This window comes from Phlebotomus argentipes, unplaced genomic scaffold (genome assembly GCF_947086385.1).
Source record: "Phlebotomus argentipes unplaced genomic scaffold, Phlebotomus argentipes genome assembly scaffold_18, whole genome shotgun sequence".
Lineage (NCBI taxonomy): Eukaryota > Metazoa > Arthropoda > Insecta > Diptera > Psychodidae > Phlebotomus > Phlebotomus argentipes.
This window is the reverse complement of record NW_026776177.1, coordinates 4,209,096-4,224,324: the sequence shown is the minus strand read 5'-3', so window position 1 is coordinate 4,224,324 and position 15,229 is coordinate 4,209,096. Positions and strand designations below refer to the sequence as shown.

The window sequence follows — 15,229 nt, the reverse complement described above, 5'->3', positions numbered from 1 at the left end:
TTTCACAAATTGTATTGGCGGCCGTCCGGCGGATTTTATTTAATACGAATTTTAGCTGTCAAACGCGAAAAATGTGTTCAATAGGGCAAAATAGTTTATATCCAGTGATAAAACATCTTCTTCTGTGTCTGTTCCCGATATTGAGCGTGTTTCCGAAGGGATTCTTGAAGAATTCTGTTGACCAGAACGTTCGGGAAGATGTCTTTGGCATGACATTTTAGGAAGAATCGCGTTTTCGTACTTACAAAGAAGAAACAAACAACAAAAGTACTTCTAAATGCTGTCTAAACGCAATTAGTTTCTGTGGAAAGGATCAAAGATCGTCCAAAAACACATAACCTCAATTTGATGCATTGAAGTGTGCACAAATGGCCAGAAATATCCAAAAAATGTGTGCTCATGTTTCGAAACATCATTACTATTTATTTCCTTGGTTTTCACGTGAATTTTTTGGCTTTTCTTGTCTTAAAGATAAATTCTCCACTATCGTAAATAATATGAATCGTAATCTTGCAACAACCATTTTAAAAATTCATATTTTTGACAACTTATTTAATATGTTATGAAGGTAATGTTGCAACGACGCCTCATTCTGATCAGTTTTGCAACATATTTGACAAAAATCTTGGATATCACGGAACTTTGCCACTGAAAAGTATGTAAAATCCTCTATTCTTCCCCCTTTTTGGCTACGCCCATGGAGCGAAATGGTAAAACTGGGTAGTTCATTTAGAATTATGTACTTCCCTTCCTTAGCCATGCAATGAAATTTCACATTTTCCCTACAATTGCTAACAATTCTGGCTTGAATCACTGAAAACTTTAGGGCGGCAAAACTTTTAACTATGCACAATTGTTGGCAGAAAGAGGCACTAATTTCTGATTGAAGCTAATATAGCATTTCTCTATGCGATTGTCTATATTCTGTTACTATGAAGATTTCAACGTCAAAACGCACTGAAATTTATTAGAGAGTGGCGGAAAACAATGAAACCCAATAGAGTAAAAGCAATTTGTCAGGGAATAAAGTATCGCTGAAAGCATGTGGAGACGCCTTGGCAGACATCCAAATGGAGTACAACCAAGTATTCCACTTCTTCGTTGTCAGCAATTAATATTTATTGATTTACATTGCGATATTTTTGTTAATTTGTCCATTAAAAAGGCGGAAGAAGAAGAAGAAGAAGAAGAAGAAGAAGAAGAAGAAGAGGAAGTGCCAGTGAGCTTTTGCGGAAATTGGTGGAAAATTGGAAAAGTTGAGGGATTACAGATGGGTATTATAGGTTGACTGATGAGGTCATGATTCTAGAGATACTTTGCACCTACTATCGACCCAATATCTACTCTGTCCACTTTCCCACATTTATCCCGCTGTGATGAGCCTCAAGTGCTCTAGGCTCCCCTCCGCTTTTTCCACCCTCTCGTCCATTTATCCGCTTAATGGAGCCTAAAGCAATAAAGGCCTGCCAGGGTAACATTTGTTCTGGCACTCATGGATGCAAGCATCGCGTACACTTCGTATTTTTATGAAGATTGTCATGACTGACAGAGTGACGAAAGGCTGAGAGAAAATCAATGGAGGGAGGCAATTTTTCCACCCCATGTCGTCGCCGAGACTGAACAACTTCAAAGACTGCGCACACATCAAGCAGGAGAAGGAATCCCCTTTGTTTATCGCATGAGAAGATCATAAATTCATTCATAGAAAATATTTCCACCCTCATCGTCGATCTCCCAGACATTCCTCATGTCCGACAAAGTGCACAGAGGAAGAGAGAGAGAGAGAGAGACAATTTATTTTGAGCTTTGCCAATCCCACAAAAATGTGGAGATTGAAAGATATTCAAGGATGGTGAAATCAGGGACAGAATTCACTGATTTTTCTCTCACTGCCCTCTTGACTTCATCCCTCAGGATGAAAAGCTCCCGCACTAGAGCCAGTGTGGAGAATTGTATCGTCTCGGTCAGGGTTTTTGGATTTGTTAACATGGGTCTTTGTGTAAGATGAAAAATAGCTTATCCAGGAAGCTCAGGCCATCCCCTCCTCAACCCCATACATTAATGTGACTCTTCATTGTCCAGAAACTGTCATGATTATGTATGCTTCAGCCTTTTTCCTCGTCTCTTCCATCCTCTCTGCTGTGCAGCCTTGATAAATTTGCCCAGCCACAAAAAGAACCATCAAGATCTTTTTTTTGGGCAGGGAAAATTCTGTATCTTGTATTCTTTTTTTTTTATTAAATTCACTGCTGATATGACACATTTTTCCTCTCCTTTATCACATTTCTTTTTTTTTCTATACTCTCCGAAAAAACTTGCATACAGTATAATTTATCATACACTCCAAGAGTTGAGGATGTGCTTCAGAATCACAATTAATTTTATGCTCTAATGAAAATCTCTGATGTGAAAATGAGACGCAAAGGGGAGATAATATGGTCAGAAGTGGTGTACAGATCAGAAGAAGTTTCAGGAAGTGCCAGTGTTTCAATTTGTGCAATATTTGGTTCACAGCTTTGATTTCCCATTGATTATTTCATAAGATCCGCATTTTGACATATTTTTCTAGGTTATGTGACAGGTTTAAGACTGAAAAACATCTTAAAGTTAAAGTTCCTGTGACCAAACTGAAAGTATTTTCACTTTAGTTTGAGTTTAAAATAAAATTCTTGCACCGAAAAGGAAATTATTTTTATTTAGAAGTGTAAAATTGTGCATTTGCACTCCTTGTAAATCATAATTTTGAACGCAAAGAGAGTTCAAATCAAACATAACCTCAAATTAAAAAGCAGAAAGCCTGAAAATCATAGTTATTAAACTGTTAGTTAGTATCAGGAATTGTTGTACAGATTTTAGGCATATTATCTTCCCCTTGATGAGATGTAAATTCCTTTTCAGTTTGCGAAAGCTCGGATCATTGAGTATATGAAAATTCTAGACGAAACAACATTTGAAATATTAAATTATCCGCACAAATACTTTTCACTCTTTCATGTGAGAAATTTACTTTTACAGCAATTCTCTCTCTCTGAAATGCTCTGAAACACACTTCCGACAAGAGTGAAGACTGTGCTCAGCAGATAAGAGGATTTCCTTCGGAAAATGGCAAGAGAGAGAGACGAGATGGTCAGTTAGGTTTGAGGGGAAACTTATTAGCATAAACTAAACTTGTGGACAAAGCAAAAATCTATATGAATAAATATTGAGGTCAAATTGTTCTGAACAGAGAGGATTGAAAGCTCTCGATGAAAGCTTTCAATCCATCTGACCAATTTCCGCCCACTTAAGCCAGATTACACCAAAGGCATTATATGTTGTACGTCGCATATCATATTTTGACTATAATCTCTTGATCTATTACATGACTAGTGGCACTGCAGCCAGAGCCCAATCACAAAGTCGCCACCGGAGGAGGAAACTAATGTGTGCCACATTTGGAAGTTATTCAGCCACAAAGCAGCTTTTGTTTCATATTTATGGATAAAGACGGAGATTGAATCGGGGAATTAAAATATCTGCGCAAATACTCACGTTTTCCGTATCGTAGATCAGATTTGTCGGCCGGAATATTGCCGTTCGGCTCCAATCTGTCCAAGAACTCGTCGGAATTGTAGCCATTGAAGACCTTTCCACCGTGATTCTGATGACCACCCCTGTGATGATGGTGATGGTGGTGGTGGTGCTGATGCGATTCCTCGTCCTCTCGCGAAATTGCTGCAAGGAAATTAGAAAGGGAAAAAAATGGGAATCAGTGAAGAGCGCAAAATTTTCGCTAATAAAATTTATCACATTCTCTCAACACTCTCAAAATACAAATATATAATATATAATAAAATGCTTCTGGCAATGTTATTTCCCATGGTGTATCGCGAGCGATGGTCCAATGCGAAAAGGGAAAAGAAAATACACATTTTTCTCTCTCTCTATAAATTCCCTGACGATCCAATTTCGATAGACTTTATGTTGGCACCACGTCATAACTTATTCCTTTCATTTATATTCCTTCTACCACCATGATATTTTTACTTCTCTCTCTCTCTCTTCGAGTCCACAGTGTGACTCATCCTCAAATAACCCAACGACTTTCTGCATCACACACGAAATGCCAGTGGATATTTTGCTCTTTCCTTTTTTCGCAAAAAGGCAAGAGAAATGACACAAAACATACCAAACAGGAGTAAAATCGAAATAGAAAAGTCCAATGGAGTCATGAAACTGAAAATTTATACCCCAAAAGATAGCAAAATACCCAGAGAGATACTCTGAGAACTGTGACACAAATTTCCTCATCGCGCGCGCTTTTCTTCCTTCCACGTTCCCGGAACATAACACTGCAATATTTTACCACAATGCCATCACACTATATGGGAAATGCTAAAAGATACACGACTGGGAAACGTGTCAGTTGTAAAGGAATGAAGCAAAGACATTTTTGGAAAATTAGAAATGAGATTCGACGGTTAAATCCAAAACTATGGAAAGTCGATTTTTCTCATTATTAACGTTTAATATATTCTTGGAAAGTTTTTCATTCTGTTTAAGTACTAAGAAAATTTTGAGATTTGTATTTTATGGCGCAAAAGTAAGAAATTCTTTCTATCTAAATAATTCAAATTGAAAAATTGTTTTTCATTGTGCCGTGAATCATATTAAATGTGGATTATTAAATGGAATATTCATTAATATTTGTCATATTTTTGTATTTTTTCACTCGAAAATTTTAAAGCAAAGTTCAATTGAAATGTTTTTAGAACTTATTTGAAGAAAATTTACTCGAAAACTACCAAAAATCAATTCTTTTTCAGTTTTTCAATTAATTTTGCCATATTTTAGTCAAAATACCAATAAAATCAACTGAAACATTCACAAAATAATTATTATAGAGCAATAATTAACACTTTATCATACCATTAGTGGGTGTTTGATTTAAAATTCGTCAAATTTCCCGTTGCATTGGAGCTTAGATGGGAGGAAGAACATCGCGAAAACCTTCACGAAAATGAATATGAAAGCCAAACTATTGAATATTTTAACAATCTTCCATACCAAAAAACCGATTAATTAATACTAATGACAAGACAAACCACCTGAGAGAATGCTCTTGAAATTGATTTCTCCCTTCATGAAAGTCCCAAAAGCAATTTCTTCAAATGACAAATTTCCTTCACACACTAGTAATTGCCCACTTCCATCCCTAAACTACAGCAAAATCCACCCCGACAATGGCCAAGAGGTGATCGAAGACCATCTCTTCGGGGCTCTGAGCACTTTTGCGCTCAACAGGGAAATTTCAATGGATTCATTTGCGGAAGGGACGCGCGCCCAGACAGAAGTGAATTAGTTTGATAGTTGAGGGAATTACTTCAAACTCGATTAGCTTCGAAAGGAGCATGGAATAAATTGTTTTGTGCGAAGGGTGCAAAAGTTTGGTCAAATAATTGCAGTTTAGGATTCAATCAACTGTAATTACAGTTGACTTTTCTTCCACCCAGAAAAAAAAATTGGGGAAGCAATTCTTGTTCCGAGAATTCATCTAAATTCCTTCCAAAACCTCCAGAGGGAAAAGAATTGCAGAAAGCATTCCAAGTGGAAAACTTTTTGGCTTTTATGTTATCTACAGGCGATTCGAAGAGTGCAACGAAATCGCTGAATTTCCGTTGAAAATGTATCACAATTTAATATTTAATGCCACATTGCAGATATTTTCCTTTGTGTGTTCGCCTCTCGACCGTCGTATTGAAGTCTTGAGGTGTTTTTCTCCGCCAGAAAAAAAATGCACTCTGTCTAAACATACATTTGTCGAATAGGAGCATAAATATTTGAGAGCAAAGTCAACTCTGTCTCTAGGCATGATTTTTGGCCTCCACGACGAACATTCACGCTTATCGATCTAACACTGGCATCACAGAGTATCTATTTAAAGTGGAGTTTAGAAAAGCTCTCGAGCCAGAGCTTTTCTAAAAGTGGATTTTGAGAGAGGTTGCTTCCGAGTCGAGCCGCAGCAAGACAGCAATTTCTATTGTTTGGAGTGATAAATAAATCTCTCAGGCAAATACCACTAATGCCCTCTCTCTCTCGGTTAACCCAATACAGAAGAAGAAAAATGTCTTGCAGTCGACTTAATATACTCTTCCAATTAAAACCAAATTACAGTCACAGCAACTGTTTTCTTAATAAATTCAACTGAGAAAGTATGTGACTTCCAACGGGGGAAGATTTATGCTGAAAGTTTGCCCTATTTATTTGTCAGTTTGATACAAGACTTTATTGCTGATTCGTCGGCATCATGAATTTCAATTAAATATTAATTTCAGCATGTTCTTCGCCAACCACCCCAAAAAGGGAGGGTTGTTGAGTGCAGAATTCTGTGGTAACTCCACAAGCGTCAAGTAGTTGATAACTATATTACATTGGCGTGTAACTCGACAACCCTTAGCAACTTTATGTCGTATAAAATGCACTCTCTTCGGCCTCTCCTTTATTGGCGGGAAACATGAGTAATATACGCCTTTCTATGACACTTTTACTGCACTTCCACACACGACAAGTCATATTCGACTCACCTTGCCTCAGAATCAATATTCATTTTCACACAGTATTAACTTACTAAGATAATCGCGTGCTTGAATTTCATTCAATGAAGATTCACACACAGAATCTTTTGATCTCTCCCAACACGTTGTATGCCAAGAATTCCTTTGACAAGAAAATGCATTTTTCCATATGATATAAACTTCCTTCCCTTTTGAAGAGTAGCAAAATATGAAATTGAAAACCTGCACAAGATGATGGAAAATTCTCCATCTTTAGTGAGGAGAAACGTGAAGACTTAAAATGGCAAATATGAGAATGCAGAGGCAAAATGGATAAAGTATATGAGAGAGTTTATGTAAGAATCTCGTGAAGGAATTGTGTATTTTTCTTAGAATAGCTTCTCTCTTGGTAAATATTAATATCACAGAGGGATTTTGTGGCATTCAATTAAATGTTGTACAGTGACTTCAAATCAAATAGGATCACCACAAGGCTCAGAGACATATCGATATCGAAATTTTTCACCAATCTTCCCTCATTAGTAAGGATTCACTTCAATCAATCGTACAACCTTAACAGATCCTGAGAAACATTTGAATTCTTGCCACTTAAACATGTATTTGGATCTCAATGAGGTTTAAATGTATCCAGAATGTCTTCAGGATAATTATCCTTTGGATTTTCATATTTTATCTGGACTTTATAAGTGTTCAATATCAAAATTTGATTGAGTTTGATACGCGCGACTCCAAAGGATCAAACAGAAATTTTTATCAGCTGCACAAGAAAGGACATTCAATCAGGAGAATACCCAGAAGGATCTCTTATTCCAGAAAAAGAGTTTTAAGTGCAATTGAACGCGTAAAAAGTGCCGCGAAGAACTTTTTCAACAAATTTTATGCAATTGTATGCAGAAAAGCAGGTATTTTCGTAAGAAATTTCTGCCTTATTCAATCTTGGGGAGAAATTTCTTTTTTCTAGCACAATTTTTTAGCACTGTGAAAGGGTTAACAAGCACATCTCCCGAGTTTCACTCTTTTTCCTCACTATGCGTGTATTGAAGCCCGGCGCTAAAGTCATTAACTTGGCGTATCTGGCGAGGTAATCGACGAGAAATCTCTTCCGTGTTTTACAGTTTTCATCTCCATTGAATTGGAGAATTGATTGGAAAAGCGCTTTCAGTGTGAAAGGAATTTCCAGGAACTTTCCTACCCTCTGTGAATTGACTGAATGTGTGCAGGGAAGACATTTCAGTGGTTTGTGGCGTGAATGGAAGCAAAATAAGCTACCTGTAGCTGTACAAACCCACCCCATTTGCCAATCCACCCGCGATTTTTCACTCTCCATTAGCCGTGCCTTTTAATCGATCCCAGAGATATATGACGATGCCAAGGGAAAGAAGTAGAGTAAATAGAGTTATTCACAGACTTTCCCACTCACTCAATATAATATATATTATGCATAGGGTGTGGAGTAAAAGTCTCCCCTGAGAATGCCTCTCGCGGTGCTGTGAAGATGCAATTACAGCTGATGAATTCGCTCCATAATGAGTTTGTGTGCTGTAAATGTCAGGCGATCCACCTTTTCTCGAGACATCTCGTGCCACCCAGTGCAAATAAATTAGCTCTGAGTGATGAAAATGGGTCATCCATGGTTGATGTAGTCTGAGGAGAACATCTACAGGTGAAAATATTGCACTCGCTATATCAAATTCAATTTCACTCCTCGCAAAAGCGTATTAATTTTCAATGGAGTATCTCTCTCTCTCGTAGCTCTGCAGAATTGCATCCCCATTCTCAAGTGGTGCACCTCGACAGTCAGTGAAAATTGTATTTTTCCTACAGTGAATTAATAAAATAGCGCCATATCGAATTGAATTGCTAGCGCGCAATCATACAAAATCACGCACGATTTACCTTTTTCCAGTCAAGGCTCACTCAAATTCTACCCCATCGTTATCGCGCGCCTCTTCGGCGAATGGGAAAAGCTCTCTCCTGGCGCAAAAGCTCTTCTGCCATGCGAGCAAAGACAATGGCAAAATCTCCTGCCACGCACAATACAATAGAGAGCAATTTTGTGCCGTTTGATGGGGAAAGGCGGCGAGTCAACAAAGGGATTCGTTGATCCATTGAGGCGTGAATTTCACCTTTATACACACACACCAGCAAAATCCAGGGAAAATACACTTAATTACCCAAGGATTGGCCCATGGTATTGAACAGAAGACAAGGAGCAAATGCGGGGTAAAGAACTGATAATGGTTCCATCAAGTGGAAATGCGTTGTGATTGAATTCGCTGCAGGCTTTTGTCTCGCGGACAAATTGTTAAAATAACAAGTGCAGACTGCGCATTAACCTCTGAAGGCTTTTAGATTGCATTGCAATGGTTTTAATTGTGTTTTAAAAATACACTTGATTAAAAATAGTGAATTTGACACTTTCTAAATCGACGGGTGATTCACAATTTGCCGAATTTACCTCAAAACATAAAAAAAATTTCCATTTGTGTTTTTCGGATAAATAAAATTGTTTTCTATTGTTTCATAAGATACAAATCTCTAACTTTTTGTAGGAATAAAACAAATAAGAAGCTTTTCAAAAATGCACATATTCACTGTTTGGAGAGCTTTAAGCTGGGGATGTTAAGTGATTTTCTTTGCTGTTTCGTATGTGAAGGAGATATATTTAATTACGGATATGTTTTATCAGAAAATGCTCTCCTTCAGTGTGCTCATGACTTTTTAATTTGTTAGATGGGATCATGGTAATTTCTCAAAATTCCCTCCCCTCAAGGTCCGCAAGGATACTTTCTCATGTGCGCTCCCGAGCGTGCCCACCTTTCGCCCTCTCTGACTATGAGTGGAAGTTTTAATTAAATTTTCCCTGATCGAAATGTGTGTACAGAGTTGATGTGGTGTGAGATTGAGGAATGTAAGACTTCCATAGTCTCAATGTTTAATATGTACTCACTGAGCCAGTGTGCATGATTCTGGGTAAGACTTTGTGAAAGCTTGTGCAACAAACTCCGTGTTTGAGTGTGTGTGTGTGTGGTGTTAAGAAATTATCTCTGATGAAATTATCCTGTATGCGTGTTGGATCACTGGGAAATAAATCAAATTCAACCCTCCGCAGGAGTGTATTTATCCATTCAATTATTACTCATAACGTTAGGGGTGTAAAATTATTAAACTACAACAGCATTTCCTCCCTTTGTTCCAAGTGCGCCGCTTTCCAGAAGCCACAAAGATTCCCAACGGCACAGAAAAAGCTCGCGCGCTGCATTCTCTCGGGCTTTTTTTTATTATTATGAAAAGTGTGCGAAACTATATTGAAAAGTATTAATTAAAAAGCAGAAAGAGTTCAGGGGTGGCAAAAAAAGGCCGAAGAAGAGAGACAGGGTCGAAGGGTTGAGAGACGTTCAGGTTTATATACTCAATTTTGCGGTTGAATTGCTCGTGAAGCTTTGCACCGTATGAACTTGAATCCCTTGACTAGTGGAGCTTTCCACTTTGCCGGGCACTTCGTGTGATATAATAAAAAGTAATGTTGTGTATTTGTGCAATTTTTATTGGGGGATTTCACGGTGCGGTGCATGCAATAAAAATTAGCAAAAGGCACACTAAAGAGGCAATTTATTGGTGCAAAAGAGACAATGAGGAATCGGTAGAAGCAATTTGATTTAATTATCATGTACACTGAAACTCAAATGAAGGGTAAATCCAATAGTGCTGAAATGCTGCAGACACTTTTATTTATTCTCACTCCAGCACGCCAGCACTTTTTACAACTCCCACCACTATTAATTCAATTCATTCTGCTGCACACAAGATAAACAAGTTCCAACTTTATACTTCAAACTTCAACCCAGAAATCACTTCAACGTCGTGGAGAAAATGATGGAGAGAAAGATTCTGATGGAGTTGGAGAATCATTATTCTGGATGGCGTTATATCACAAGATTAGTTATCATGCACAGCGATTCAATGTTTAAGCCTCAACGGCTTTGGTTGCTTTGTATCTCAATAGAGCGCCATTTACCATCTTTATGGTATCATGTCAGGGTGATATTCATCACTTTCACTGCTTTTTCCACCCCGCCTGAAGAAAGCAATTCTTTTAGTGCAGAACAACACATACATAATGTGCTCAAATGAGGGGTGGAAAATGCTGTTGTGCGTCTTAAAGACACAGTGTTGATGTCTTTAAAAAGCACACACACACACTATTTGTGGAATCAAAATCAGAAAATCAAGTGATTCAACACACAAACACATTGTGAGAAACATTTCTCAAGCATTTATACAGTTTGGGAAATTTCACTACAGATTTTTTTACATACATAATTTTAATGGGGGCAATTTGTAAACATCAAACCAAATTCTTCCCTGCATGTTTCTCTGTCTGTCTTGTCTCGGGCATTGTTATTTATAAGATGCAACATTCAAATTCTAACTCCAACTTACAAATTACTCCTCCGCTTGAGGAATCATGTATTTATAAAACATGCCTTTGGTGTGTGTATCTCAATGAATTGTTGGTCTATATGGAGATTCAACTGGGGAAAAGAAGGGTTGCAAGTTGATGAACTGGAGATATAATTAATGACGTGCCATTCATTGTAGAAGGAACAGAATTTTCTCACGGACATTCTTCCACACACACACTTTGTGAAAGACTTCTGAAATCTCGACTTAATACTTGCGGTAATGGAGAAGGTATGGGAAGAAGAGGTGTGACTCTTCCTCCAGACAATTTATCTTGCATTCTTCTGTCAGCCAGTAAACAACAAACACACCGTGAGCCACCGAATTCCCTCAGCCATTTGTCATTTATCCAGTAACAAAAATACCTCCTCCAATAAATAAGAAAATTCACTTTTCACCACGCAAATATTGCGCCCTATACTTCTCTACAATATGACTCTTGATAGCTATGCAACGCGCAAAGAAACTCTCCACGGAGCTTTTGCATATATGCAAATTCAGTGCGCCAAAGTGAAATTCCCTTCAAGCCATGTCACATGCGGTTCTCTGCTCGCTCCACTTCCCCAACTCATCCGTCTGGCGCGATCTTATTGCCGCCATCCCACCCAGCGGGCGATGCATCGTCGTCATACGGAAAATATGTGATTGCAATGGGCGTAATCGCACACTGGCACGGAGGGAAATTGATTGAGACGAAATGACTTTCGAGCGAAAAGTGAGACTTCTCACATCATCGCCAGAGCCAGTAAGTTGGAAAGTTCATACAGGATTATGTGCATATTGTTGGATTGGAAACTTCCTTCACAAAATTGACTTGGACAAGTCATTGAATACAATCACAATGGATGATGACAGAGATAGTTTGATATTATTAGAAAATTTAAATTGTTACTACATGTCTTCAAAACTTCAAGCACTGTGTTAGACATACAGGATTTACTAATTAACAACTTTACAACAATAAATTGAATAGAATAGAATATATTTATTTGCGTAAGACTGTAGCTATATCTTGAGATTAAGACACGTTACGCCACAGAATATCGGTCTTACTGATTTTGTATACAAGGATTTGTGAGAACTTCATTCCAGAGAATTACCTCGTCAACAAAGAGTGAACTTCGGAGGATGTGGCTTCGCGATGTCGGCACAATGAGACTCGAGGACCTGACAGGTGAGCCAGGCACGAGTAGTTCAGCCAAATAATGAGAACTGTGCAAGCGAAGCGTGCGAGAAATGAACTCAACAGCGCGTGACTTGAGGAAAAGTGGTAGAGTTTGGTCAGCCTGTCCCAACACATGATCAAAATGCTAGACGAAAAGACAGGAAGGAGCAGGACACGAACTAATAGAAGTCGAACGCCCTGAAGAATGAAAAGTTTGTGTCTTCGATGCGCGAAAAGAGTGAAATTCACCTTTTTACAAATGTAAGAAGTGTGGTCGTCCTGATTTCGCCTGATTCCTAATGAATCACTTTTATTTTCATGAATAAATTCTGGCAATTTCAGATTCCGTGATAAAGTACATTTCATGTTGAATCTCCTGTGCACTTTATCTCTAGCGACCAGTGTGTTGACAAAAGTCCACAGGATGCGATTTTAAAGTCAAATGCAGAAACTTGAAATTACCATAAAGTCCGCGAGTGATTCCTATTGTGGGAAATCCCATCCACTTGGGGCGCAAGACCCCCACTCAATGGAGTGCGCCGTGGAGTTTCAATAAAGCAACTCCCCCTCAGCATTTTGCAAGTGCGCCCAGTGTGAAATAAACAATCTCCCCTTTGGCCGTCGTGCCACCGAAAATCCCTGTGCATCCCTACGAATGGTGATCTATGAAAGTCTCTCCATTTGCATGATTCATACTGTTCTATATGGGGTGCTGCGCCCCAACCATTTGGGGATACAGATGCACTTTCTTCCCGAGAAGATGGTCATAATTTAAAATTTACTGCCGTCTCACAGTTCAACAAACCTCCCCCTCCGCCATTGACTTGCCGAGAAAGAGAGCTTTTCTCTCTCCACTCCATTTTCCACCTCAAACCACAAACACTGGACGTTACAGCGATCTGTAATTTAGATGCACACGAGTCGGTATAAACCCACCCCTCGCCATTTGCCCATAAAATGCCCATGCCGAAAATTCGTAGCCAGCAATATTTTGTCGGCGGAGAATTTCCTTCACATCGTGATTTATCGCTCTTCATCCCACCATCGGCTATTATCCGGTTGAGATGGATATTTTCGCCCTATCTCTCTCTCTTTTCTTACATTCTCACGTTGTGTAATATATGCATTCACCCCCGCTTATTTTCCAAATCGATTATCGTCCGAAACTAAGTGATTATCGCTTCCTACTCGGTCATCAATTATTGCTGTTGCCATCCCTCAATTGAACCCTGATTTCTCGGGGGCGATTGTACCTTTTTCTCTCCCGGAGAAAGTTACAAAAGCAGTAAACAAGTGACACATCATCAATCATAAGCATGGAAAATGTGTCTTAAATGTGTATTCCATGAAGCCACTATCTCGAACCCAAAACACCAATGTCTCTCCTCGAAGGGATAAGAGCCCTACATCTTCAAACATGACAGACAACTGTCTTTTTCACTTTTCCCCCATCCATCTCTAATCCCACACTTTCAGTCCCGACAAATAAACATAATTCTGCGATGATACATTTCATGATATTGATTTTGTCTGGAGCATCTCGAAATTGTGGTTAACAAGGAAATTCACTTTTCTGTTTGCTCTCCTGATAGGCTCAGATATTCCTTCATTTATTGAATTTCGTCCACCTTTCTCTCCAGGAGATTACCAAGAATCAGCTATTTCCCTTTGCATACTCCGGAGAAAGAGAGAAAATGTAACAATACACAAGTATTCAATCACTAGTCCAACACATTTCCTCCAGTTGTTTTCTCAAAGAGTGTTGTTGACAATGAGATTGATTTGGATCAATTTCACTGCAAACAGACGCACAGATTGGATAGAAAATATGCGAAGAAACATTCTATTAGAACACCCAAAGTTTCTGTAGAGTAAACAAATAGTGAAATGGGCCCAGATAGATTACCTCAGAAGGGACTTTTCGCATTGAAGTTTTAATCAGTGAAGTGCCATTTATCATCAACCTTTCAATTCCTATTCCCAATGATAGTCCCTTCGCAACAAGAACAACTTCCGTCATGGCTAAACCCAATGTAATTAAAAGAATTCCCCAGGAATTATGTCGTCTTAAGCAATTCGTCACTCCATTTACGCATAATTCATCACGCGTAAATGCCGAAAATGTAAGAATTTCCCCACGATATATCGCGCGAGGTCTTTGAACGACGCATTTCTCCAAACAAAAAAATACAGTCTGGGCTTCCATTTCCTGCCAACTATTCGTCATATGACGGATCAGAAGAGTTGCAATGTTGGGTAAGTTATTAGCTAAAAAATGCCAATAATTTGGTGGCCAAACAGATCACTCAACAGTCTATTCAAGGCTTAGTCGCAAAAAGAGACACCCATTCATCTAGAGAAATTGATCGAGTGATAATAAATCCCACCGGCGAAATTAATCACGGAAATCAAAAATGGGCTTTTATTCAATGGACAATTTAGTGTTTGCGCAGAGATAAGCGCTTGGGTATAAATTGACTGCGTGCTGTCTTCAGAGGCATCAGTCGAGTCTTCACCAACAACTCAAAATGAAGTGTGAGTTTCGACATTACTCCCGAAAGTGTCCTTACTCCTAACATCTTTAACTCTCTTTCTCTCTCTCCTCTGCAGACGCTATTTTGGTGGCAGCGCTCTTTGTCGCTGGTGCCTTGGCAGCCCCAGTTGAGCATGAGCTCCCCAGAAGCCTGGACCCTCGCTTCGTCTCCCACGGTCGGCCCGGTTGCCGCACTAACGAGGAGATGGCCGTCCGCCTGTACAGGCACAACTGGGACCCACGAAGCTGGTGGCAGTGCAACCAGCAGAACGTTCCCGGAGTCATGATGACCTGCCCACAGAACATGCTCTTCGACGAGCGCTCACGCACCTGCATTCCTTCTCACCTGTGGATCTGGACCGAGCCCCGCAACCCACCCACCTTGGCTGAATGGGACGGCTCTCCTCCATCAGGAGGCATCTGCCCTCAGGACAACCCCTCCTGCCCCCCTTGCCCAACTCCCTGCCCACCGTGCCCACCAGAGGATCCACCAACCACAACCACTACTCCATG

General features: G+C 39.3%; 1 protein-coding gene across 2 annotated transcripts in view; it reads right to left on the bottom strand.

Moving 5' to 3' along the window:
• The window catches only part of LOC132259560 (cyclin-dependent kinase 14), a 93,256-nt gene that overhangs the window by 19,522 nt on the left and 58,505 nt on the right, over positions 1 to 15,229 (bottom strand). For both annotated transcript variants that reach the window (XM_059757244.1, XM_059757245.1), the window contains exon 3: positions 3,532 to 3,714. In XM_059757244.1, the coding sequence (XP_059613227.1) occupies positions 3,532 to 3,714 (183 nt within the window). The remainder of the gene's footprint in view (positions 1 to 3,531; positions 3,715 to 15,229) is intronic.